Source organism: Adelges cooleyi, unplaced genomic scaffold, assembly GCF_023614345.1.
Source record: "Adelges cooleyi isolate 19-005CV unplaced genomic scaffold, UGA_ACOO_1.1 ACOO_flye_CR_arks_rails_tigmint_CR_PRNA_248, whole genome shotgun sequence".
Taxonomy (NCBI): domain Eukaryota; kingdom Metazoa; phylum Arthropoda; class Insecta; order Hemiptera; family Adelgidae; genus Adelges; species Adelges cooleyi.
In genome coordinates, this window is record NW_026095913.1 from 1,666,150 (window position 1) to 1,693,112 (window position 26,963).

Below are 26,963 nucleotides of genomic sequence, written 5' to 3' on the forward strand. Positions count from 1 at the left end.
AAGCTTCTACGAAATTTCTCGGGAAAGTGATAAATTACAATTTACGTTACTTTCCATGTGATATTATAAGCGAGCAGAGCGCACCTAATCGTTGTTGTATTTTATTCCCTCAAGGGGTAAAATGAGTAAACAATGAGAGAAAAAAACAAAATTATAATAACAACATTAAGAATAATAATATATTAATAATAAAATCACACAGTAATAAAAGTAGCTAGACATTGATATTTTAAGGTAATTGATTTATGTAATGAGACATTATCATTGAAAAACCAAACTATTGAACATACGTTAGAGAGCTTTTAGAGATATAAACTATCGGTTACCATTCTAATATCGCCAAGTAAAAACATTCTATTAAGGTCTAAAATGTAAGGTCCTAAGGGAATATTACCGCCCGCCATTATTTTGACCTAGTCTATTTTTTATGGAACCAAGGAAATAACTCATAATCAAATCTTGAGTTAATAATGTCTACTATTCGAGGTTATATTTTTACGTTTTTCTTTAGTTAACAAAAAAAAAAGTGTAAAACAAAAATTCAAACCGACTCAAAAAAACAGGATTGTAAAATGACTCCAGAAATTAATATACGTTGTATAATTGAAATTGATATTGCAACTGTCGGATACCTTCATTATTCTTGATTTTTTTTTTCAACGTTGTTTCTCTCTTGCCTGTAGATGTTTTTAACATAAAATACAAATTAGAGCACCCGACGACTGCAATATCAATTTCGATATTCTGTCTTGGAGAAATTTAAATGTTTTAATTAATTTTTTATGTCTAGGGTTCATTTAAAATCTGTTATTTTTTGTTTTTTAATTAATTATTAATGGAATAACCCGTTACATAATATCCTCTAGCCTTTGTGCAAACAAACCTGGCGCGCCAATCGAATCTCACGTTTAAAATAAATGGCCAGTATGAAAAACCACGTTTACCTACGCATTGAAGAAATTTGCTATGTAGATCATTAACCAAAAGTTGTTTAGTAAAATTATTAGAAAACTTAAAAAATTAATATCGTATTAACCTTGTTGATTTAAAAAAAATACAACCTATTCATATATTTTAGGTGTTTAACGTTAGGTGGCCCTAAATAGGTTTACTTTATTACATGGGAACATTTAATTTTGAGCATTTATAAAAAAAAACACTACTTTTAACTAAACTCATTTTATAAGTTTATTCTTTTCTCAAAACGCTAAGAAACTATTTCCTATTTGCATTTTTTTGCAAAACTGTTCTTTAACAGCGAGACGCTGCTATTTAGCTATGTGCCAAAAAGTGTTTTTTTTTTTATGACAATCGGTATTTTTAGCTTCTCATCACTAATTATTTATGGTGAGCGCTTCAGTGTTTTAACAATGGATTTTATCTTAAGATGGTCGATGCTTAGATGAGTGTTTAGTAAGTAATAAGTGATGAATTTTTCGAAACTGCGCAATGTAATGGTAAAACAACATTTTTTCTTTCAACCGGCTGATTGAGTTTTCACGAGAACTTGCGTTTAAGGTTTACTTTTCCAGAAAAACTACACGCCGAAAACGAGACGTTTATGTATTTTGTTTTTTCAAAATCAAATATAAAAGGGACCCGAGTAATCAGAACACTAGCAAGCGTATTGCGTTTCACAATTACAATTGTTTTTTTTTAAATATTATTTATTAAAATATGATATGGACGAGCCCAAGCGTCAGTGTCGAGCAGTGAAATAAAATATAATTTTAATATTTTTTTTTAGCTTCGGTGCGGAGCCGAGAAGGTGTTGTTGTTACACTGATGTGTTTGTTCTGAGGTCTCAGAGAACAAACACATTCGTTTGGTGTTTAATAATATTGGAATAGGCGAAAAAGATAATCGGTTTTGATCAGTTTTGACCCAGCTATTGGCTAACTGTACTGATTTTTTTTTACTTTACTTTATAATAGCTGCGAGATAAATATAACTTCTGTAGCGCCACGGATGAGAGATCAAAAACAACACTAAACAAAAAAAACTAAGACGGTTCTGAGCCATAGAGTTTTACAATGGTCTTCAATGTGCCGTGTAATTCGAAAGGCTTAATTGTCAGCTGAACAGTATTTGGCACAGTTCGCCTGCTTCCAATTAGGGCTAAGGGACACGACGGCAATGGGATAAATGTACCGAGCGTAATCGACAGCCGTACACGAGCCGAGCTTCTTAAGGGCAGCGTTTAAGACGGTATTCCTATTGTTGTTGTTGTTGTGGTTGTTGGTTTGGTTCTGGAAAGTCCTTTAAGACGAAAAATCAAACTTTCTACCGACAAACATTAACGGACCTTTTTTCCTACGCCTTCCTTTGTTTGTGTGAGTACTTACTGAGCCAAAGTAATCGAATTTCTAATTTTTCAACTTGCCCCCCTTTAGTATAACATTAATACAAGGTAATTCATTAAAGATAAGACACTCTTTTTCACAAATTTAAGAAAACATATTAAATCAAATGGTTTTGTTACTGGACAACACAATTTTGTAGTTGTTTTCCCATTATGTTTTAAAAATCGATGCTGCTAACGTTACGTCTTGAGACCTATGTGTGATTGGCAGCCCCAAATTAATTAAATAAATTAAATTCCTTTTGTTTTTAATAACATGTTTTTTTTAATAATATCTATTTTTATATTCATTACTCATTCCTCTACAAATTTAATTATTTTTTTTAATGTATAAAATATTGTAATATTTTATAAGCGCAGGAAAATAAAAATAATCAAGCTATATTATTATGTTTCCAGTTCCTTCGAAAACACTATTGCTTAAATATTGTATCATCGGATGTGCACGAAAAATATAGCAACGGTAATATTACATATTTTTGCCTACGCAATACGGTTTATAATATTTGTTTTTTCTTTTCTGACAATGCATTTTCTGCTACACGGTGTAGCACGAAGTGAGAGTCACGAGAATAAACAAACCGAGATTATATTGCTATTATCTGAATCCCTACATCAGGGACTTTAATGCGTGGAAGGGCATTATGAGTATGACTTGCATATTACATTACATGCATTCAAACGGGCTTAAATATAAAGTGATTTCGTGAGAAATAATATGGCTACAATACAAGAATTATGAACACATATTTCACACAGAAAAATAAAACAATATGTGAAAAAATAAAATATTTCATAATCATTTTTGATAAATCCATTTTTTTTATTGTGACCATAATTTAAAATTATATTTTAACGCCCATGGAACAAAATATAATGGACTGTAGTTAATTTTCCAACATAATATATTTTAACTTGCGCCTATTGACTAATCCAAAGTAGCAAGACTGAAATGTTTACATCGGTTTGATGACACATGATAACCGTTGAGATAGAATACAGTCAACGACCGATTAAAACTGATCAGACTATTTAAAAAAAAATATTAAATTTAGGTAATAAATGCTTTCCTGATTTTATGATTATATATTTAGGGTTTTAGATTAATCTTAAAAATTAAATTTTACATTATCAAACTAAGGCGGCGGCCAATTGTTAATTTTGGAAAACTTCTTGAAAAATACAACGTACACTTGGAATTGTTTTTTTTTTTTAACTCAAATCCTTAAAATAATGGTGTTCTTTGCACATAAAACACCGTAGTGTACGATTCGCCTTAACATATAACAATAAATAAGTATCCATTATATTATTCAAGTAAGAAACGTTTGGTCATAAATAAGACCACTAATGCGAAGCTCTCGCTCCACAATAACAGCTCTCGTTGTACTGTATGGAATGGAAAAAACCGATGCCAAGATCAATGTAATGTGTTCTGGCCGAAGTACGAACAACGTGTATGGCATGGTTAATGTGTAACCTATGTATTGTGTAAGTTTAATAACTTAAGACGTTGGACAATCCCAGTCGCTAAAGTATTATACATTTATCGTTGTACATTATTGTGTTATAATAACATAATGGTAAGTAAAACAGTGATATTATAACGCTATAAAGTTAGCATTGGTATTGCGACATTTAAAATACAAAAGCACTCGAGGAATTATGAACATTGTCGCACCAAAAAACAGTGTGAAAATAATAATACAAACCGAAAATCCCCTCGCAAAACCGCCATCGCGGCCAACCCCTGTTTTAATTTCTGAGGGAATTCCTTTACAGGGTCCTGTAGGGAATACGGGTTCCGGAGAACATTACAAGAGTAAAATAGCAACAGCTCCTCCTCCGCAGTCATTTGTCTTTGAGCTCGGATTCCTCCGGAGATGCGTCTGTGTCGTGAGGGTGTTTATTTAATTATGACTAATTCGACACCCACACAGGGTGTCCAGTGTGACAAAGTTGTGTTTGGGAATTGTATAGGTCGACACGGTATTGCGAAAAGTGTCAAACACAACTGTAACACATGTATCTGTTTACCTGGGCAGCAACCTGGCCGGTAGTACCGCAGATTAAATAAAGCCATATAGTTAACTCTAAAAGAAAATCGAAAAATGAAAACTCAGGTCAGTGTGACATAAAAATAAATAATCCTTCTGTTCTACAGAGGAGTCATAGAAATTGTATCAAACATCTGTAGTGTCATTACCATCGACCTTCGTTAATCAACTACTTATTATCAATAATTCATATTATGTTATTATTGCAAATAGTGTGTACAATATGTTCGGCACTGTAATTTGGCCCTACTGCATTGAGTTTGGACCAATCGGTTATTTGAAAATCTATTGTTTTACTTTAAGTGCACTATCTGGTTTTGTTCAATCTCTAATAGAAACTGTTATTATTGTCAACGGAGAGATTGACGTTTTTTCATTGGACGTGTATCGATCACTTCCCGTGAAAGCACATACATAATATACACGAACGCGGTTTAGTAGACAAACATAATTATAAAAGTTGGAAAATTACGAAAAAACTAACCGACGGCAGATTAATATTATAATATTATACTTATAATATGTTGACCGAAATTCCAGTCAATATCAGTAACACGAATGATTGAACGAATGTTAAAAAAAAAAACAGTAATAAATCAAGCTGTGCTTCCGCATTAAACTCGCCAAGTATGAAATTGATTTAATGTCATTTTCAAATTTGAAACTTTCCTCGGAAAATCCGATCCCTTTCGGATTTCAATTGTCAGATTATTTTCCCGGTTGGTGTTTAAACAACGTAAACCTTTATAATCTCTTAAGTACACGAACCGTCTAATTGAATGTTTTTTTGAACAACCGCGGCGAGGGTCGAGGGTTCCACGCACAAACAAATTAAGTAATAATAAATTTACTTTACTCGTTCGGTAATTTTATCTGAAGTTCAATTGACTTACTATTGTCTTTTTTTTCTTCTTTTTTTCTGCGAATCAAACAAAACCCATTCAAACGGTACAATTCCCTTGTTCGTTTTAGATATCTCACTGTTGCTTAACATATTTTGCAACCGTCGACTGCGACGTTGAATTTCGATTGTCGAACATGTTTTAAAAAGATTTAGGCAACTGTTTTTTTACAGTCGGGGAGGGTGTGGGGAAGGTTAGTTAAATTTCAGTTTTTATTTTACACTTGTTTGTAAGCGACGTAAAAATACAACTTCATTAAAGTGAAGGTTAAAACTCGAGATTGTCCTTTAAGAAACGAACTTTGGCAAAGTAATGGCAAAAATATTCGTACGAAAATATACGTATCTACCTTAAGTAGCTCTGTGGATATAAAGATCTAGTTTTTTTTGCATTTGCCGAATTTTCATAAGCCCCACGATAATTATTGTAAACCCTAGCTACGTCAGAAGTGGGGAAGCTTAACCATTAAAACGGTACTTTGCGTATGAAAGGTGATAAAGGGATGTTGCCAAAAGAAATAGTATAATATAAGATTGATATTAAAGCGTACGTCCAAACTTCTTTTAACCAACTACTTACCTATCGGTTGTGATCCGGTTTTTTTAGACTTATAACTTATCTTGCACCTGTCTCGGGCGATTAAACCGGAGAAAAACTAATATTTTCTCGTCCGCTAACCACTTTGGCCATTAGCGGCCATGGAAAAGCGGTAATCCCGGAACGTTTTATTTAAATATTTAACAAATCTGGAGTTTAACAGCGCAAAGAACATTAGCGGTTCTGCTTTGCAAGGGCGAATGCGGCAAACGTCGCGGAGAGGGGAAAAAAGTCACCGCTTCCTGTATTGTTATAGGGGATCGGGAGATTAGGCCTGGGACAGCCCTTAAGTCGGCTGGTCTCTTTCGAAATCCGAATCAATAAAGCAAATAAAAATACACTCCCTTACGGCCATACTCACGCCTATGAGGTGGCCAAAGTAGTATAACGCGCGTCTCCCAGGAGGATTTTCGGGGCCATTATTTACCGTATAAGAGAAACGGTCCAAAGACCGCGCAAAAAGAGAACGGAATCCTTGTCGACCGCAAAGTCACGGGTGCAACACATGTGTGTGTCGTCTGAACCGCATTGTTATGCAAACTAGCGTTATTAATATTATCATTATTAGCGGACCGGATGTGCAAGTGACGGGGGGGGGGCGGACGTGTAAGTATACAGAGCGGTCGAGGGAGACCGGAAACATACACGGAGAGGTGCAGAGAGAGTGACACTCCGTAATTTGTTCATGAACGTCAAAATAGCAGCGTTTTCACCCCAGACTAGCTGCAGGGGTTGAACGTTAATATAAATATGTATATATATATATATACATATTTTAATAACAATAGCATTGGCCTAGGGATTCGGTAGGGACGCTACGTCCATTATATCATTTTACGGGCGCGTGTATTTTATCGACCGTCACTAGCCGAAAACGCAAAATATTATTACCATCGTCATAGTACAGGGTGTGATCACTCTTAACGTAAGGGACACTCATTCGCTCGGATAACGATTGCAATTTTATGGTTTTCACGATATTTTTATTCATGTCATTTTGAAATGTTATAAAATTACTAGACATCTCCTTTTTTTTTAGTGTTTTCCAGGTATCTAACGTATGTATTTAATCAACTTTTTATTTTGAGAATAGTATTTTGCCTGAAATTTCGACAGGTCGATAACCAATTTTCGGTAGTCACTTTAAAGTTATTAAAGTCTGCAATTTAGACCGGGAGGAAGTATGGTGTGTAGTTTTGTTCTTAGCTGTGCGCATTACTCTACCGCACTCCACCTACCGTCCTAAATTTTAAACTCGAGTAACATTTAAAAGCAATTATTCAAAACTGATACTCGAAAAGTCAAAAGTTTCAGAAAATTATTCTTAATTTATATAGATTAGATATTATATACGTTACCTTAAGTTCAAAGGGTTTTAGCGTATAAGAGTTATGTTTGTTGAAAATAAATCAAAATTGTATTTTCTTATAACTATAAAAGTATCATAAAGAATAACTAAAAAAAAATCAATCACTATCAGGGTCATTTTAGAAAATATTTTTTAATTTAAAAAGTTAAAATAATATATTATTATTCATCTATTAAGGCTTCTATTACAAATATTTTAATTTGGACTACCTAATGCCATAATACAATATAAAAAAAAAATTAAAAAACTTATTTTCCAAGTCTAATTAATATTATCTCGGCAATTATTTGTTTAGATATTCTCCCGTGCAGAATCTGTGGCAGTTTGGTAGTTTTGTAACTAAAAATAAATGTCTACAATATAAGAGCCATTTGTATTTCAAAAACTTGAAGTTGTTATTTCCGTCTGCGCGCAGCAATACTCAATCGAAGTCCATCTCTCGTGGGGGGAAATCGCGTTAAATCGATCACCCTGTATAGTCTCCATTAACCAATACGGTCGTCGTGTGTGCCACCGCCGCAATGTAAAAATACATCGTTTAAAAAACGAGGGGGAGAACATTTTTTTTAACCAAAGCCAAGTACATTCGCCGCGATGTAGGACCATTATTATTAATACGGCAGCTACTATTATTATTGTGCGTGTCGGCTGTTTCGTCGGGCCAATAAACGCGGCCGCAAAATTATTATTATCGGACAATGTTGTAATTTATATTGGCCGTGACCCCCGGGGGAACTCTGTCGGGCGATTTTGCGCCAAATACCAGAGCACATTCCGCCCGACGCTCGGCATGTCGCGGGGTCATTTGCATGGGAGCAGGAAACAACACCGGCTGTATTAATCGCTGACAAGATATTGTAGTGCCTGTAAGTGGTCGAAATCGACTTTCGGTCGGCAGTGACGTCACCGTGACATCTGGCCCCCTCCTATCAACACTAACAGCCAATTAGCTAGGTATAATAATGTAAAATAGGACCGTAATAAGAGAAAAATGGTCGAAACAAGTAGGGCGAGGGTCACTCGTTCCCTCCACCACCTTGCTGCGTTCGCCCCTTTATGGGGAGTCATCTTAAGGACGAGGACGACTTTGATGTCGAACGGGTAAGATACAGAGCTAAACTGTTTACACAATAACAGCTGTTACATAATGATTTTAAGCAGCTAATTGACCACTTATGTATTATTATCGGTTTAATTGAACCGTCGATTGACACGCCCAACACGATATGAAAACACCACTACAATAACATTTTTGTTATTAAGCCGTTAAATTAACTAGCAATACTTACCGGTGATAATTTCAATTTAAAACACACTTTTATATCCGTAATTTAATAATGTAGTTTGTTAGAAGCGTAAAGTTCATTTTGTACAACAGGCCATCCTTTGATAATATAGGTACTTAGGCGTTCTCATTTCATTAAGGCAAATTATTTTACAAGTTTATAACTACCGTTTTCATGAACCATAAATTCAACTTGCAAAACAGTTCTACTTTAATTACTCGGCGTTTTCTCGAGATTAAATTACCTGCTTTTGGACGCTCAGTGAGTTTTTCCATTACTAAAAAAATGTTTTTAGTTTGTGTTAGTATGTTTTAATTTATGTCAGTGAAAAATATTATTCTTGTGGATTATTATTCAAAATGTATTCTATATTTTATAAAATATTATCTTGAACTGTTTAGCTGATAAAATTGTTAACACTTCATAGTACATTGTCTCTAAATTCTTACTTGATCCCGGTAACGCGACGAGAATCGATAAATTTAAACTTCACAAACAAGTAACTTAACCGTTGAGGCGATAAAATCCCTAGACACATAATTTCAGCTAAAATTCTAATCAGTTCCTATCGAAATTGCCACAGAACAAAGTACAAACTTTTTATTGTTTTAGACAGCATTACGGAAATCATCATCTTCGAATGCGTTTTAGCGTTTTACCGAAATACCGAATTATTGTAAGAAATTACATCAAGAAGTAAGAACTATTAGTAAAAAAATATATTGTACACCTATTCCTACAGTTATGTTATGTTTACAAAATGAACAATGTAAGTATCTTTATATCGTTCATACCAACCAAGTATTTTATATTAGACCTGAGTGAAATGATAAACAAGTTATAAGCGTTTTCGCTTGTTTATTTTATTTTACAAAGTGTTAGTTTTCTAAAATTTAGACAAAAACATTTCAAAACAATGTTCGATGGAATAAAATATACAATATTATTATTGTGTTTTGTTTGCACAAAATGTGGTAAAAAAAAAAGTTCTGCGTCCTTAAAAAAACCTTAGTCCGATACAACATGATTGAATTTTCTGGGTTCGGGAAGTCATAAAATATGAACTTTTGGTTATGGCCTTATAAAATATTTGCTAGTTTTTTTAGTTTACCTACCTAAACTCCTCAATTCTTTATCCGTTTGGCCATGGATAGTAGAGTAATACATTATTTAACTCAATCCACATACTGGTAAAAAAGTAAAACGTACAACGGGAAATGATTACAATTTCATGAATAGTTGATATTTTCCTTGCCGGATTCCAAAAGTGTATTGCGTTGGGTATGTACACCTGACAATTATAAACGAGTCGCCGATTGGAATTATTTCATCGGTTCAAACCGTCGGCTAACATATATTTAAATTAATTACAACTCGCCCATGGGTTGATTGTCAAAAGTACATTTTTTTTTTTTTTTTAATCGCATTTCGTTTGTTTTAGAAACGTGGGTCGTCCGAACGAGCACAATGATGAGGGACTAACCGAATTGACCCCGTCGGCCACTGTGAACGTTCAATAATAAAAAATTAAATGACTGTAAAATGTCAAGTCACAGTTACACGGTTTGCGACCGTCATCAAAAGGACACATTTATTAAAATTTATGAAACAAAGAACGGTCGACCAAAGCATCCCGCAATGGCCAGTACCAGTTTATCATTAGAGAATTATAGACAATTTTCTCTAATCTGCGGCCTAGATACCGTTTCGCTCCAATGGTCTTTGACCCGAATGGAATTACGTTTAAATCACGTGCCGTTTTATTGTGTTCATGTTAGTATATTTTATTCCACATGAACAAACCGCTTTGAGCGAATCTAACCGTACCTGCGCGAAATTCAAATGGTTACAATCGCAACAATATTATTGAAAATTAAGTTTAAAAAAAAAACCCCCGGATGATGGATAAAAAAAATTATAAAACAAAACCGTGATTAATGGTTTTATTGTGATTTTAATATAGCCTTTAAACTGAAACAACGCAATGTTTAACCACAATTATTGTTAATTATTGTTTGACCGATAAGTTTCGACTTTTGTATTATTATGGCAAAAAGTTTTTCTTTAATATCGCGCTACAGTTTGATTGTACCCTATAAAAATACCTAAAAAATAATCTCTGTCATTTAATCAACGTTTATTAGCGTTAATAAAAAAGTTATATTTTATACGTTTTCTAAATAAATATAAAGAAAACCGTAATATTTTTTCTGCGGTAAATGTTCCGTTGAAGTTTGTTGAGCGGCTTCTTTAGGCATTAATTTTTTTTAGGTTTCTCGTCCAATAAAAATGAATAACAATGAATAAAATTCACGAATAACAATTAAGATTTCTGCGCTGCCTTGTAACTAGGCGCATTGTTCACTCGTAGTAAAATCGAAACACAAAACAATATTACCGCACAAGTAATTAATTGTGGGTATTTCCTTTTTTCCTAAACAACAATATTTTATTCTGCAAACGTACCACGTGGCCACGTGGTCTTGCATAACATCTTTGGCGTCCTACAAAATATAATGTTTTCATTTCTTACACAGACACCGATAGGTGTACAGATTTGTGGTGTTCAAGTAGCTTGCGCCAAATGATTTAGCTGCGGCTTTTCGTGTTCATTACTTTTCGATTCACGAAAAAGCTTAAGCTCGATAATCCATTTTAAGACGTGTATTACTCGAGTCGATTTTCTCGGATCGGTTTGGTATTCCACGCGAGAAAACCTATAATAATAACGTAATATATAACAACTCACGGCGTCGTAGATTATAAATTTTCTTCTTGACGACCCGACCTTTTCGTCGTCTACTTTCAAAGGCACCTGCCTAATAATTCCAGAGGACCGACCCTTAAACGTATTATCCCCGGCAGACCTTTTTGCCGTCCCCTCGGCGGGGGCGGATACATAAATATCACACCGCCGACACGAGGGTAGTCGCCGGACCGGCCGCCGCTGTGGCTCTCGAGTTTCGGCCGCGCCAACGGAAACAGTCGGTTTGCGGTGTCATTTCCGGTTCACGCCGCCCGGAAACGCCAAAGACTTTTTGATTACGATCGTAAATTCGGCTTGGCCGAGGGGGGCAAGCGGAGGGGTGGGTTTTGTGCTTGTTATTTTAATCCTTCGGGATGCGTTTTGCGGGACACACCAGTGGCTATACTCACAGGCCATACTGGAGGAAACGACGACGGCGGCGGCGGCGGTGGTGGTGGTCTTGGTCGACGTTATTTGAAAACTATTTTTTTCCCCCCCCACTCGCCGCCTTCGCCACTTAGGTGCTGCTGCTGCTGTTCTTTTTCTTCCCGGCCTCTCCCGGCACCGGTGGCGGCAAAAAGTTTTTGTCGAATGTGCAAAACTTCTGACCACCGCCTCCTGCGCTGTTCCCACAAGCAATGTCGGGCTATAGTGTAAGCACACCCCGGTACTTCCGCCGTGCCCCCGAACCCATAACATCACTTATGACAATATTTTACAGGATGACTGACTAACTAAGGTTCAGTCGATATTTCTAAATATGTATTAAAAATAAAACTACATAATGGTTTTGCGTTCTTGAACTAATGTTTTCATATTCAAATGGTAACCCTTAACTGTTTGTTTTGTGTTTGTAAATTAAATAAAAAAAGATTTGTCATTGACACTTCTAATGCACCACAAATACCCAAAACTGTGTATAATTTTATTTAAATACACATAATTGAACAGTTTGAAATATTGGCCGGTCCATAGTTAGTGAATCACACTGTATAGTATAGATTGCGTATCCCAATCGACACCCTGTCTGGTGAATAAACTAAACAATATTTTTTACAATTTTTCAGTCTTGATACGGAGTTGAGAAGATATTTGTTTATATAACGAAGCGTTTTGTTATTTCTGTACAACGGTATCTTCCAAACCGCTGAAACAATTCCTGCAAGTAGTATGACTGTTCGTCGAAAATTTAGTAAAAAATAATGAACCGGCTAAATTTTGTATGAATTACTGTTTACTCCCCTTGACGGGATGTGGGTTGGTTAAGTTTTAAAAACCGTTAACCTCCTATTTCATAATACCATATTACTTCTGTGTTATGATAGTTATGATTAACGTTTAATAACGCTACTATAAACTGCACTCAATTTAATAGGTAGCGACTAGCGTTACTTACAGTTTATATGCTGCTGTCTAGAGGTATAATAAACGCCACTCGTTTTAGTAATATTGCATTGACAATAACCAACATCAGCATGTTTTTCTATTCCAAATGCATCATTTAAGGACTTTAAGTTGAACACAAAATAATTAGCATTAAGTAAATAAAAATGTTACGTTGTAAGTGTTATGTGCTTAGAGTTTATTTACACAAAACTATTGTGTAAGCCTTTGTTGGTTTTTTTAATCAATTCCAAGCGAGTACACAACTGAATAATTCTGTAATTAATCCCAAGTATAACAATATTGCACGGTTTTAGCTTTATGCTAAATGTCACGTTGCATAAAACAATGTGTTTGTGTAATTTTTTAGCTTTGATGCGGAGCTGAGAAGGTTTTTTTTACTACATTGTGTTATAATTTCTAATTTATTTAATTATTTTTTTTCAGCGTCAATTTCCCAGAATCCCCAGAAAAGTCAAAAGAAATTTAAATAATGTTTTTCGAGTGATTGATGTCGTTTGGCCTCGAGACCATTCCAAGAATCGTTATGCAATGATTCATCTTATTTTTGTATCACTATTTAATGAGTAAAAACGTTATACGTCAAATTTATATACATTATAATATTTTTCAACCCTTTGACTACCAATTTTGTACTTCTCAAATTAAAAAAGTATTTTCTTCGAAAACTGCTGCTAACTATAAGCCATCAATTTGACTAATTTTGATTAGTGTTACCAATAATAACCATTAGGACGTACAGTGGCATCGTTTAAAGAAAACCGGTGGACTTTGGAATGTGTAGAAACTAATGATTTGAATCCAAAAATCCAGTTTTTTTATAAACGCCATTTAAGTCACTTAAAAATCATATAAATATTATTAAAATGTACATAACTGTGTATATAAATACATTTTTTTGATGAAAATTAAAAAAAAAACACTTAACTTTGAGTACAAAAGCAATTCATCTTTTTGGTGTTGTGTTTTTTTTTTACATTTTCATTGAAAATATTTTACTAGTGTGCACAGCATTATAGTGTAAAAATATTTAATACTTATACGATTTTCAAGTGGCTTAAATAGCGTTTTCTGTAAAAATCCTGATTTTCGGATTCCCATCACTGGTGAAAACTCACTGGACGTCTCCCTGTGGATCACAAAGGTAGTTAAATTCAGTTATTGGCTCGCAATCGATTATTTACCGAACCGAATGTAATATTTTCCAAGTAGATAATGTCAACATTTCCAAAGGTCTGTATCGGATTGTAGAGTGCAATTCAACGCGGATACACACTGTGTGTATTTTGATATCCCCAGCGAATGTTATTGATGTTTGGCCATGTCAATAACAAAAACATTCTGACGTTTCGGCGTGCCCCTATGTAGGTTGATGCTGTACGACATTGGCGGCTTAGGTTATTATACTTGGGCAAACATAAAATATCATAATCACACGAGCACCGCTATAGTGTGTGTTGGCGAATTCCTTTAACGGTCTCGCACACAACAGCGGATTTCCGGTCAGAGTTAACCATCAGAGCACCGGAGGGGAGGTAGAGGAGGGTAATGTTTATTTCTCGGTAAACTTGATGTGTCGCCACCGACCGCTACACTTAAGTGCGACCGAATCGTTTTCGGTTAAAAAACGAAAATAATAAAAAAAACAGACAGCATTTCCGATTGACCGACGACTTCTGTAGAATCTCACTGTCAATAAACTTTCCCATCGTGTAAACCGTATTATACCAAATGTAACGTTAAGGCGACACGTTTCATCTTATTTCCCTGACATAAAATGTGGCAGATTTAATAAAACCAGACGGGGCATTTCATAGATTTTCGAATTTACGTTTTTGATTGGTTTAAACTCAATGCAGTAGAGCCAAATTATAGTGCCAAAAATATTGTGCACGGTACACACTATTTACAACAGTAACGTTTAAACTGATAATAAACACTGATAACAAGTAGTCATGACAGACGTTTGATAACAGTTGTTTGTTACATTCTCACTGTACAACAGTAGAATTATTTTGTTCATTGTTTGGTAACGCTGAACTGAGATTGTTAAAGTTTGTTCACACTATCTGGTTTTATTTAATCGTAGACCCGGTTTTTATACGACGACAATAATTATGCAAATTTAATTGAAACGGTTGGGCCGTATATTGGGCAGACCAGAATACAACCTTCCTCGGGTCGCTCGAATCGCCTACCTCCTTATCTTAAAAACAAAAAGGTCGCTCGCTTCGATTTCGGAACTCGAAAATATATATATATATATATAAATGATATGAATTATAATAAAACGCATTGAACTATCCACTTTTGTTATACTATTGTAGACATTGATCAAATTATGAAATGCATGAGAAATATTAAAATGTTAACGCGTTAAAATGCTAAGACTTTTATACGCTTTTTGACTTGACTAAACAAGTCGTGGCCGTTTTAGAAATAAATAAACTCTTAACGAATATCTATGTGCCAATATAATCCAATACTTCACAATATTTTTGTATTATGTTTAAACATAAGTGGCCCGAATATAATTAGTGTCGTGGAGTTACAAGGTATGTTTACACTAAATACTATTAAAAAAAAAATAAAAACGTAAGTATCTCTAAAACTTGAGAGAACCAACTCGAGTTTATCGCAAGTATGTGCCCTACTTATTGCCGAGCAGGATTAGACTGCCATAAGCGGTTAAATGTACAACACAAGATAATATTTCAATTATTATTATAACTATTATTATTATGTGCGTTCGTTAAGGGGAACAAAAACACTGTAGAACGTTAATGTTTATAACAATAATGCGCTGCTCGTCGTTGACCTAACAGCGACGAGGGTCGTTCTGCCGAATGTAGGTATCATTTAAAAACATCAACTTACTTAACATTATACGAACCTATGTTATACACGAGGGTACAAAAATGTTTTTAACATTATGTGTACTATTTAGTCCGTAATGCATAAATGTTAGGAACTAATTACATGTTCACTTTAGATGTGTAAACCTATAATGAGAAAAAAAAAAAGAACCCTAATAACGATACTATTATACTGCACACTCGCACATAAATTTGCTAGTGTCTTTGTTGTTGTTTTTTTTTTGCTACTACAATTAATATTAATAACATTTAAAAAAAAACAGTAATTATTTTAGTTGTGTGTAATTTAATTCTCGTTAGTATTCATAATGAACTCAACCGAATACCTACTCATCGTTAAACATTTTTCTTTTTTTTACTCCTTTAACCTCCCCCACCCCCTATTATCCGATGTACACTTTTAACCGAAAAGTAAAGACACGGCGTGCGTGTGTTATATTATAACATATATTTTATATGTATTATTCCGGCTTTCGGTTAATAATAACCGTACACGTGCCTTCAGCGCCGGCACTGAATTTGCCAAGCGTATTTTATTTAAAATTCTACACCACGCTCCTGTAAGTCCAAAGTGTAACAGACCGTAAAAAATCCCCCATAAACCCGGCTTGCGCCCCGCAAAGGGGGATACACGATTATAATATTATATACAGCGTTATTATACGGAAATTGCGTTTGTCTATCTACTATGTATTATAATAATATGGATTGACAGTTCGAAATATAATAATCGTTTACGGGGGCCGGAACTGACACGCCGTGTTCGAGAAAAGGGCCGGTCGTAGTAAAACGACCGTACAGGGTGTAGTATTCACACAGACCAAACGGAAAAGAAATTATATCATTTTTACTTGTGGGACGAGCGAATCTCATGTCCGACATCTTGAACTTGACATCAGACATGAACAGTGTAATAGATAATAAATTAGAGGTCTCTTCGTGTCAAAGGCGTTATGTTATTTTACAACGTTAGACAATATTCAACTTTACTCTTATTACTTTTAACACTTAAACGGTAACATAAATGTGTAATTGAGAATAAATTGCTGAGTGTTTCGATTAGTCGATAACCAGCTTAGGATAATTACTTAAATTGGTTATTAAAGTTTATTTTAAATTGATTGTCCAAACTAGTTGTCGACCAGTCAAAATGTTCAGTAAATTATTTTTAATCTAAAAAAATAATACAATATCGATGGTGACACGGCAAAAGGGTCTAAGCGACACATTGGGTCAAAGTGACACGGCTTAAACTGTTGTTTAGAAAAATACATTATAATTCATATATATTATATGATTGAAAATTCCCAATTCTTACTAAAAAAAAGTTATTGGGAACTTAAAAAAAAAAAATAGTAAAATCACAAAAAGAACGTTTAGTGGCCATCCTGAAAACTATGAAATATGTCGCTTAGACCCTTTTGCCGTGTCACCATCGATATAATATACGTTACACATTAAGCTTGAAAAGTCAACAAAGCTCTGGAAAATATTAGAAAAGGTAAAATATTTAGACATTTTTTAAGTATTGTAAAATAACATAACTAAAATGTTTTCAAAAAAAAAAACTAGAGAATAATGGTTAGAAAATGAGTATTTTGTATTATACTATTAATATTTTCCATCAAAATTGCCATTACTATTATTATTGCGAGAAATCTACTTATGCTGCTAGATCCAGTCGTTATTAAAAGCGTTAATTACAATTTCAACGAATAAATTAATTATGCAAAGTTTGTAAAATGTCAAAAGCAAATTTGATTGTTACAACGCTAAAATATTACGTCAAAAATAAAATAATAAATCTGATTAACAATTCTAAGAAATTTAATATTGAAAAATAAATCTTAATTATGTACCGTTATAAGGGTTCATCTTTAAAAATATCCGTGTTTAGGTTAAGTGATCTTAACAATAATAATTATCGGTAAAAACCGGATAAATCACAATCAAATGAATTTCAATAGAAATTAGTTCAGTCCGTTAAGAACAATAATGACTTAACAATGTATTGTATAACAATTGATCAATTGCCACAATTACTTTTGACCTACATGGTATTGAAACGGCGGAAAACCGAAAATATATTTAGATATTTAAATATACATTATTAAATCACTTGCGCTCTGGCCATTGCCTCGTCCATTCGAAAGCCAAAGGCTTAACGGGAATAACAATATACAGTTTTCTATTCATACACAAATGCAATTTACAAAAATGGTCTGTGCGAATATATTATTATTATGTATTATGTAAATAGAGTTTACCGCGGAGAAAATGGCTTTTAGATGTCGTATAAAATACGGCCTAAACCTGTGTATGTGTGTGTGTGTTGTACGTTTTTATAAAGATATATAGTGTATACGTATAAAAGCAAGAAGAAAGGTAAGAATCGCCAGCGGTGATAAATAAATATCTCGACGGGGAAAAACAATGAAATGTAAAATGTTCCACGGTAGTGCTGTGTGGGCACTGTTGACGAACCGCCTATAAAAATGTAAAGTGCTTTGTATTCAAATCCCCATAGACCATTGAAATACACACATGCGTCCGGCTCGACTGGATATCATATTGGATAATAATAAGAGACACGTGGAACGATCGGTCGAGTCGCTGGACATACTCGTTAATAGCAAACTCGTTGTATTCAGTGTACAATGCATACCCTGTACATGTATGCTTCTAAAGGATCACAAACCTAATGCAGCATTATGAGATGGAAAACATGACAGTTTTACCCATTGGGCTCGAGTGGGGTAGGTGTAAGCGAACAGGGTGAACAATTTTTTTTTTTTTTATAGTAACAAGACACAATGTATAAGTTCAATTAAGTTCCCACTATAGACTTGCTACTTGAAGGATTCAAGGGTCAGCGATTCTTAAGATAACGTGGGTACAGAAAAAAAGGAAAATATAAACAATATTGGTTTTATATTATTTTCTTACTGTGCCCTGTCCAACAGTCGTTGTCTATTTCATTATTGCGTTGAATTGTATCTAACCCAAACCCTACTTTTAATCATACAGGTCGATTAAGCAAATTATCACACAACCCGTGTGTTTTTTATATTGTAAGTTTAAAATGTCCGAAACCGTGCACAATTCTAAGGCGTACCATTATTTTTCAGAAGGACCGAACCGCCTTATAATCGCACCCCCCCCCCAAACCTCTGTTAAGCAACATTGTTGAATTTATGGACACGGTCAATACCTGCACACCTAATGCATGATTGAACGCGCGGCCGCCGGTGAGTTACGATCCAAACTTCCTGAAAACCTTGCTTGCGATTCCCATTGGTGCTGACCCAAAGTTTTCACTATTACAATACCGTACACTCAATTTTGTTCAGTAAAGTTTTTCAGCGTGTTATGAACACATTTTATACAATACAAACGTGTGCGCGATTTTTGTGTATTTTTTTCGACCACAAAATAGAAAAAATATATATATAACAGTAGGTACAAGTGGAAAAACACCCGCGTCACACCGCTATGTAAACGTTGTTTAAGTGGTTGCATAATGTTAATCACTCGAGTCGAATAATCAAATTATGTGTTGGTTGATAAAATTGACAATTCCAAAAGTCCAATAGAAATTAGGTAATTATCCTATTATCATGTTGATTTTCTCAGCTGATAATTACTATATTCTGTTTTTATTATGAAAATAAACGTCGAGCAATTAAAAAAAAAAGACACCCCGACCAAATAAAACGTGTTAACGACCACACTGTAAAGGGTAGAACATATTGTACTTTGGTTAAGAAAAACAAGGATTTACAAACGTCCAATTTGAAAAATTCCCATCGCTGTATTTTTGTTTGGTTTTTTTTTCGTTTTTCATTTACATAAAGTACAGGAAAATATTCCATTTATATGATGTAAGCGTGAGCCGAATGCTCAAGTACGGTTGAGAAACGTTTGGAAAAAAATATTGTGTTATTCTAGCATAAGCCAACCTTAAGGGAAAAACGTGCACGCGTGGAATGTGCATACTAAACGAGCCGTACTATAGGCGCGAGGAATTCAGAATTTATAAATTAATTACAAATGTCAAAGTCTAGGTTTTCGTTTAGATTTTTAAATTAACTATAAGCAAAAAAAAAACCCAACAACTTAATCAATATCCTTTTAAACAGCTCTAAGACTAGTTTTTTCTTTTTAAATATTAATTACATTTTACAATAATTTTATACGCTGTACATCTAACGAATCCTTATATAAATAAAAGCGAGACCTTAGAAATGTTTTGATTCGTGACCCCGTTATTGTTCGGTTACCAATCCGTCATTATTTCAATATCGATTAAAGCCGGTGAAATATAAAATAATGAAACACAGTTATATTGTATTAGTACCCATAGCCCATAAAAAAACACATCTCATTTCTTCTTAAAAAAGTAAAAAATTTCAATTTTATATGACTAATAAAAACAAGAAATATCAGGTGTTGCTAACGGGTGACTTCTTATCAAACCTGCATATGAATATTCTTACTCTTATCACAAAAGCTTATGTACAGATTTTTATGTATAGCTTGTTTATGTCAAAAAAAAAACAAAAAATATACTATTACTATTGTATTATTTTACTCAATAATTTAAAAAAAAAATATTTGATACAGCTTAGATTGATTATAATTTGGTTCCACTATTGAAAGGTTTTATCAGGTACGCCTGATACTGTTAAACTATAAGAAAATCTTTTTAAAAAAGCACAAGACCAAAATAATTTCAACAGCTCTAATGTATTTTAGCCAAGTGAAATTAAACGGGTAATAAATTAAACATATTTCATTTTTTTTTTCCCATTGATTATATTAAATACTTTAAGTATTTCTAATCGATGTTAACTCCTTTGAAATACTATAACAATACTGTCAGCATAATTTATATTTTTGGGCAGTTTGAATGCCGTGCAATTCAAGCGGTAAAAACGTTTTGGAAATTCGTCGTTGGATTACAAACGTTTAAGTTTACAACGTTATGGGTAAGACACATTGCCGGTTAAATGCGAATTCTTCGTCTCATCATTATTATATTCTCGTCTTATTTGTTAATTCTTGAAATTCCTTTTGCCAGACCTTATTGTTGTCTCGGGGGTGTAATTACAATCTAAACCCGTTACACTATAAGAAACCCACGAAGAATTTTAATTATTTATAATGTTGTGGGATGATCTCGCGGTGTAGTGTTAATAATTGTGACCTCGTTGGCACTTATAATTAACATTTTACAGCCTCTAACTAACAACTATATATTGTATTTCCAATTTCATTTGTTTTTCACCGTGTTTAAATTATGTGTAGAGTATTATTATTTACATTCCCAAGCAGAGTTGCTTAATATAATTTTGGAAAACAAATCGTTTTAGTAAATTATTTTACCAATTGGGAAAATAAACGCGGATGACAAGACTCAAAATTCATATACAATAACACTAATTTTACTTTCTTGATATTTAAAAAATCACACTCGCCGTCCTAAGTATACTTATATAATTAACTGTTTAATAATAATATATATTATACTTTAAATAATTCTCCAAAAATTAAAAATCAAGAATGTCCCCGACTTTTGGCAAGCGTTTTTTTCTTATTGTCGCGGGCTAACATTGCTTTATTATTGTTTTTAAAATACTCAATCGTTGCAAATAAACGTATCTCAATCGAATTGCGCAGTTATTCGTTCAAATTGAACGTCGTCATCAAATTTTTTCCTAAAAAGATTTATCTTTTTTTTACTAATCTTGTGTGCACTGCGCCAGATTAATTATATTCTTATGTATACACACTAAGTTTATACACTTGCGAATGAATTGTATGTGTATAGAATATTATGATTTATTGTTGATTTTAGCCGAGCGTCGTTTGCAGTGCAACAACATCAGCTGAGATTAACAGCCTCGGCGCGTATCTGTAATTAATCGGTCCTGCGTTGGTTGTCTGTTGTTTGTAAATTACCATTTCGACTGCTGTATGTCGTCTGACGAATCTCGAAGGGAGCTAAAAAAAAATTAACTAGAAGTAAGTAAAAGAAAAAACGACGATATTAGCCCGTTGAATCCCCGAGAGCGACAATAATTTATCATTTCCATAAAAACGATATGACGGCCCAGTGAAGCCTCGAGATAAGGCGAAAAATAAACATCACCGTCGATTGATCGTTTCAGCAGATAGTTATGACGTTTAAAACGTTGGCGGAACGAATTTTTCTTGATTCGATTACCATCCACTTGCCAATTACCCATTGTGAAAAATCGTATTTCGCTTTTGTCTTAAACATGACAACAGTGCGCGCAAAACGACATTATTTAATATAATATCATTGCAATACACCTGTCCCGCGTGACGGTTAAAAAAACATCAAACAAAGTCATATTTAAAAAAAAAATGGATACTATAATCCGAAAAAAGTATATTTCTTTTTTTCAGAACACGTTTGAGTTTTGCCGAGAAATTCAGAGCACCTAAAGCGAATATATATATAGTAATAAATCCGATTAAATATATATATATAAAAAAAAGAGTTCTCGAGGCCCGGAGGGTTCAGTACAGGGGCAAGTAAAGGAACGTAACATCATTACGCAGTATCAACTAGTAAAGAATAATATATTATGCGCGCTTTTGCATGTTAGTATACCTATATATACTTTTAGCTTAGATGCAAAGCAAATATGCTACTTTTTTTTTCTACTTACCTAATGTAATTCGGATGCTGTTCGCTTTGAGTTGCGATTTTCACGGGACCGTTACATAAGAAATAAACGGAATCGTTGAAATGTATCGAATCTAAATAATGCATAATGTGATTAGAACGAATTGCGTTAGGCCAACGGAAACAGGCGGACCGACAACGTTGGACCCTTCGGATTCGCCCTTAGTTATGTTAATATTGCGTCACTCATTTTCAATGGGGAAAATATTAAAAATCAAGTTAAAGATTTTGACGTTTTGCAAACCGTAGCGATAATTGAAAATAACGAATGCCGAGGACAAACTACTTTAAAGTAGTTTTTTTTTGAAAAAAGTAACAGCGATTTAAATTATTATTAAATCCCGAATTAAACTTGTTTATGTAAATTTAGAAAATCGAATGAAATCGACGTTTCCGTAGTGTACACAAGAAAATTATGCAGTCAGAAAATACAATAACATGCCTGAAATTTAATATACATAATAATATTTACAATTTGATTACGTTACGGCAACAATCGAATTTATATTCACGTTTACCTACGTCGAGATTTGACTTTAACGAAATGACTTTTTTTATTATTATACCTACAATAAGGTATTCAAATCTCGACGTGGGTCGTTACCGTCGAAAGCAACAGACCAAAGAATAATCCACTCATAAGTCGTCTTAAGATATTATTAGCCGGTGCGGTTTCGGCAAAATAAATTTGATCACTTTTTTTTTTTTAACATTTGTCAACCTTTTACCGTTGTTTTATTATACCAACCGATATGCATTTCCATTGCGAATCCATACGGTACTATTATGTTAATGCGGTTGAGAAATGACCAAAGGAATCCCGTGGGTTTTCAAATTAGATTTCCGCCCCGTCCACCCCATCGGGTAATCCACCGAATCGACTTGATAAACGAAACAGGAGCTATTTTATACCAATCAAACCGCATAAAATAGCATTACCCGCCACAGTGCTGGACCGTATTGTTTTATTGTGCACAGTACATTATTTGTCTTCGAATGGATTGATACATGAGTGATCTATCTGTTGTAAGACAATCTATACGTCTTGTACGTAGTAGATATTTCACCAATTTCATCTATTCGTTTGTTGTGATTTTATAAACATTCGAATTTAACAGATCAATATTCGTTCGGTTTTTACAACAGTAGCACATCGATTTCCCATTATAAATAATAATAATAACCTCAGTCGATAACATTTATATCGTCACAGCGTTTGAATAGGTAAATAAGAACCGCTTCTCTATCATTATCTCAAAACATCTCGTTGTTATCTGTGTTCTCGCTTATTGGACAATGCGAACATAAGTATGAATTTTTATGGGCTACTGTGTTTTTCAAAACCAAAGACTGGGTAATATGACAATAAAATTATAAAAGGAAACGTAATAGGAAAGAACAGGAAGATGAAAATGAAAAATTCAAACGCTAACACATAAACGGAGCTCTATAACTCAATCTCTGGTGGCAATAAATGCGGTTACTTGTGTTGTATGTATCTTTTGGTGTCTTACTTATCGACAAACACCCCAGCTTTGTGTCTTAACAATTTTTATGGATTTGTCAAAGCACTCACCGAAATCGGCCGAGATCTGTTGGCTGCAGTAAACGAACGCGAGTAACAGCGCGTAAACCAACCGCGTGCTCGTACTGCAAGTCCTGGCCATGGTTCGCCTTGGTCGGATGTACCTGCGGCTGTCGTCAAATGACTAACATTACCTCATAAGTTGCCGTCGGTCACCTGTAAAACGATAAAAATATGTATTAGTTGTTACCATCAAGCTCTGAAACTGCACCTCAATAGGCCAAATAAATAAAAATGTACTTGTGCTTTTGGTTTGTCAACGTTTTTTTGTGCGTTTTAAGTGGGGAGGGGTGAACGTTTGTGTTGGTTGGCCTATCAGAGTACCTATCTTATATACGATTTCTGATCTATGTCTTGCTACATTTTTTTCATTTGGCATAAACAATCTAAACATAAAAATGTGTACAGTAAGCTTATGAGTAAGAATATATGGCCAATTCAGGCTCGATAAGAAGTCATTACCCAGCAACACACGAAGAAATCGGTTTAACGGTTTAGGTGGTATCGTGGGTACAGATACAAAAAACAATTAAAAATAAAAACACATCGTTGTAAAAACGTAATACCTTCTCAGGTGCGCAACGAAGCTAAAATATTACACAAAGTAATAAAAAAAATATACCAAAGCAATATTTCAGGGGACAGCGCAAAGGTGTCACAACAGAAAGGTGTTTATACAAAAAGGTGTTTTTTTTTTGTTTTTGCGGAACTGTATAAAGTTCACTATTCAAGCGGAGAGTTTTACAAAAATGTCTAAGTTCTCCGAAGGTATTTATACTGCTAAACAACTAAAAGTATGTAATTCGAATTTTTTTAAGCGTCCGTATGTATGCGGTATAGTAAACACTGTAATTTAAAGACGAGATAGTATAGCTAATGATGTCCGCAACTGGAGATGTTTAAGTATAATAATTTGTGTTGATGGTACACTGGTACGGTGTCACTCTTAATTGATCAATTAATTATTCCGGTGTTATCATCGGATAACACCGATGACTTCATAAGTTCCGAGTAATTAAAAACCTAATGCTCCTTACTTACCCATCAAGGAGGGGGGGGGAGGCGAAGCACAAATAAATAGTTCATCGGCTTACGGTTTCAAAAAGAAAATTGTTTAATCTCTTTAATGTCTTTAATCGCAACAGTGCAAGTTGTTGTCTGTAAAAATGGTATTTATAATATTAGCTTGTTTTACTCGTGAAAATAATATTTAAAATTAAACCACGGTATAGTTGTGTTACCATAATATTATTGTATACATTTAAAATCTTTGAAAAGAAGTTAATAGAAGAAGATAGTATTTATCGTAGTCCATAGAATTACTCAACATAATATGTTTTAATAATATTATAATGTACTATAGTTTTGGTCGATTGCCATTAAAATAAGCTTTTTTTCTTTTCCAGACTTTCCGCTAGTGCTTTTATCGTGGCTTTAATTTCACCTCCCACGTCCATAAAGCGCGTGCATGATGGCTATTATTATCAGTTAGTTAAGGTATTTGTAAAAAAAAAAAAAAACAATAATTTTGAATAGATAACATTGCATGACGGAATAAATGCTTTTTTTGTACCGACAAAAGATGTATAGTGTTTAATCGCTGTGTTGTGTTTGTGAACGCCAATGCCAAATAATTGAACATTAATATTAATGGCTTCATTTGAATATTTAGCCGAAAGATTTGCCGGGAACGTACGGTGAACTAGCTGCGAGCAACAAACTGAGTTTTTTTTTTTTGCTCTATTATATTATTATTTTCTAGCGGCCGGCAAGTGTTTAGTACCTACTCAAATGTGGACTACCCCAGAGGTCTATCTCAATTTTAGTTGCAGCCTTACACTGCATAGTATGTACGGTATGATCCCCATAAAAAAAAATATTATGTCCACTATAGACAACCGTAGTATGATGTTAAAACTAAAATTTCAACCCTCGACAACGATGTTTTACAATGCACTCAAATGGAAATTTACTGCATATTTTCCCACCGGGTAAACTGATTTAGTAAAACTGGTCTGTTAATACACATTCATTTAATTTTAAAGTACAAAAAACAAGTGTAAAATACATTAAACAATGCGTTTTTAATTACACCTTGAGAGCGACGATTCATGGCTAGTCCTATTAAAATGTTTTAAATTCCTTCGCAATTAAAGCTATGAAAATGCATGTGATTATGTTGAATATAATTATACAATAAATGTAAGTACTTACTGGAATATATATATTATATATATATTCTTTTATTATATATTTATATGTATACTATACATTTAAACATAATTTATTTTACGTTTTTCAATTAGTAAAAGAAAAAAAAACTAAGAAAAAACGACGGTAGGTAGTTTAAATCTTACTTTAATAATTATTAATTAATTTCAGTCCACGTTTATAAAATAACACCTACCTATTCAAACTTGGCTACTTATTTTAACGATTTATACGGTAAGGGAGTTAATTCGGATAAACTTTTAAGTACGAAGCAATTATTTTGTAATGATTTATATAGCCGTGAGTTGGATTTTTTTTTTACTAATAATATTATGTTTGACAGCGCGCTATTACTATTATTATGTTTAATAAACGATCGCTCTATATATTTCTATCTCTTTAATTTAGTTTGTACATTATATTTCATTGTTTTATTACTTTTTAATTTTTATCGAGATCAAATAAAAATATATTATCTTATAAATGCATACTATTGCATTTCGATTTATAATTAAAACCCTTATATAGCCATATCGCTTTGTATTAATATAGTATTATAGTAGTTTTAAATTTTAATATGACATCTTTTCTTCATCTTTTTATCAATAAAAATATGCTCACAGTTTTCAATTTTTTATATTTTATGCTCAAATCGTTCACTTTTCTTTCGATAGAATTATGAAAGAACCGGACTAGCTAAAAGGATCAGCTTTATATAAAAGTGTTTCCTTTTTCTTTTGAGTTCTAAATATTGAGATAAAACGCTTTCGGAGTAAAGTGCAGAACAAGACATTCGAGTCTCGAGTACGGGCTTCATCTTTCTTTTGTTACATTATTGTAAACTTAAAATAAG

General features: G+C 33.6%; 1 protein-coding gene across 5 annotated transcripts in view; it reads right to left on the minus strand.

Moving 5' to 3' along the window:
- LOC126837372 (lachesin-like) overlaps window positions 1–26,963 on the minus strand; it is a 102,398-nt gene that overhangs the window by 31,155 nt on the left and 44,280 nt on the right. For all 5 annotated transcript variants that reach the window (XM_050571278.1, XM_050571275.1, XM_050571274.1 and 2 more), the window contains one exon: window positions 23,891–24,055. In XM_050571278.1, coding sequence (XP_050427235.1) covers window positions 23,891–23,981 — 91 coding nt within the window. In that variant the 5' untranslated portion in view covers window positions 23,982–24,055. The remainder of the gene's footprint in view (window positions 1–23,890; window positions 24,056–26,963) is intronic.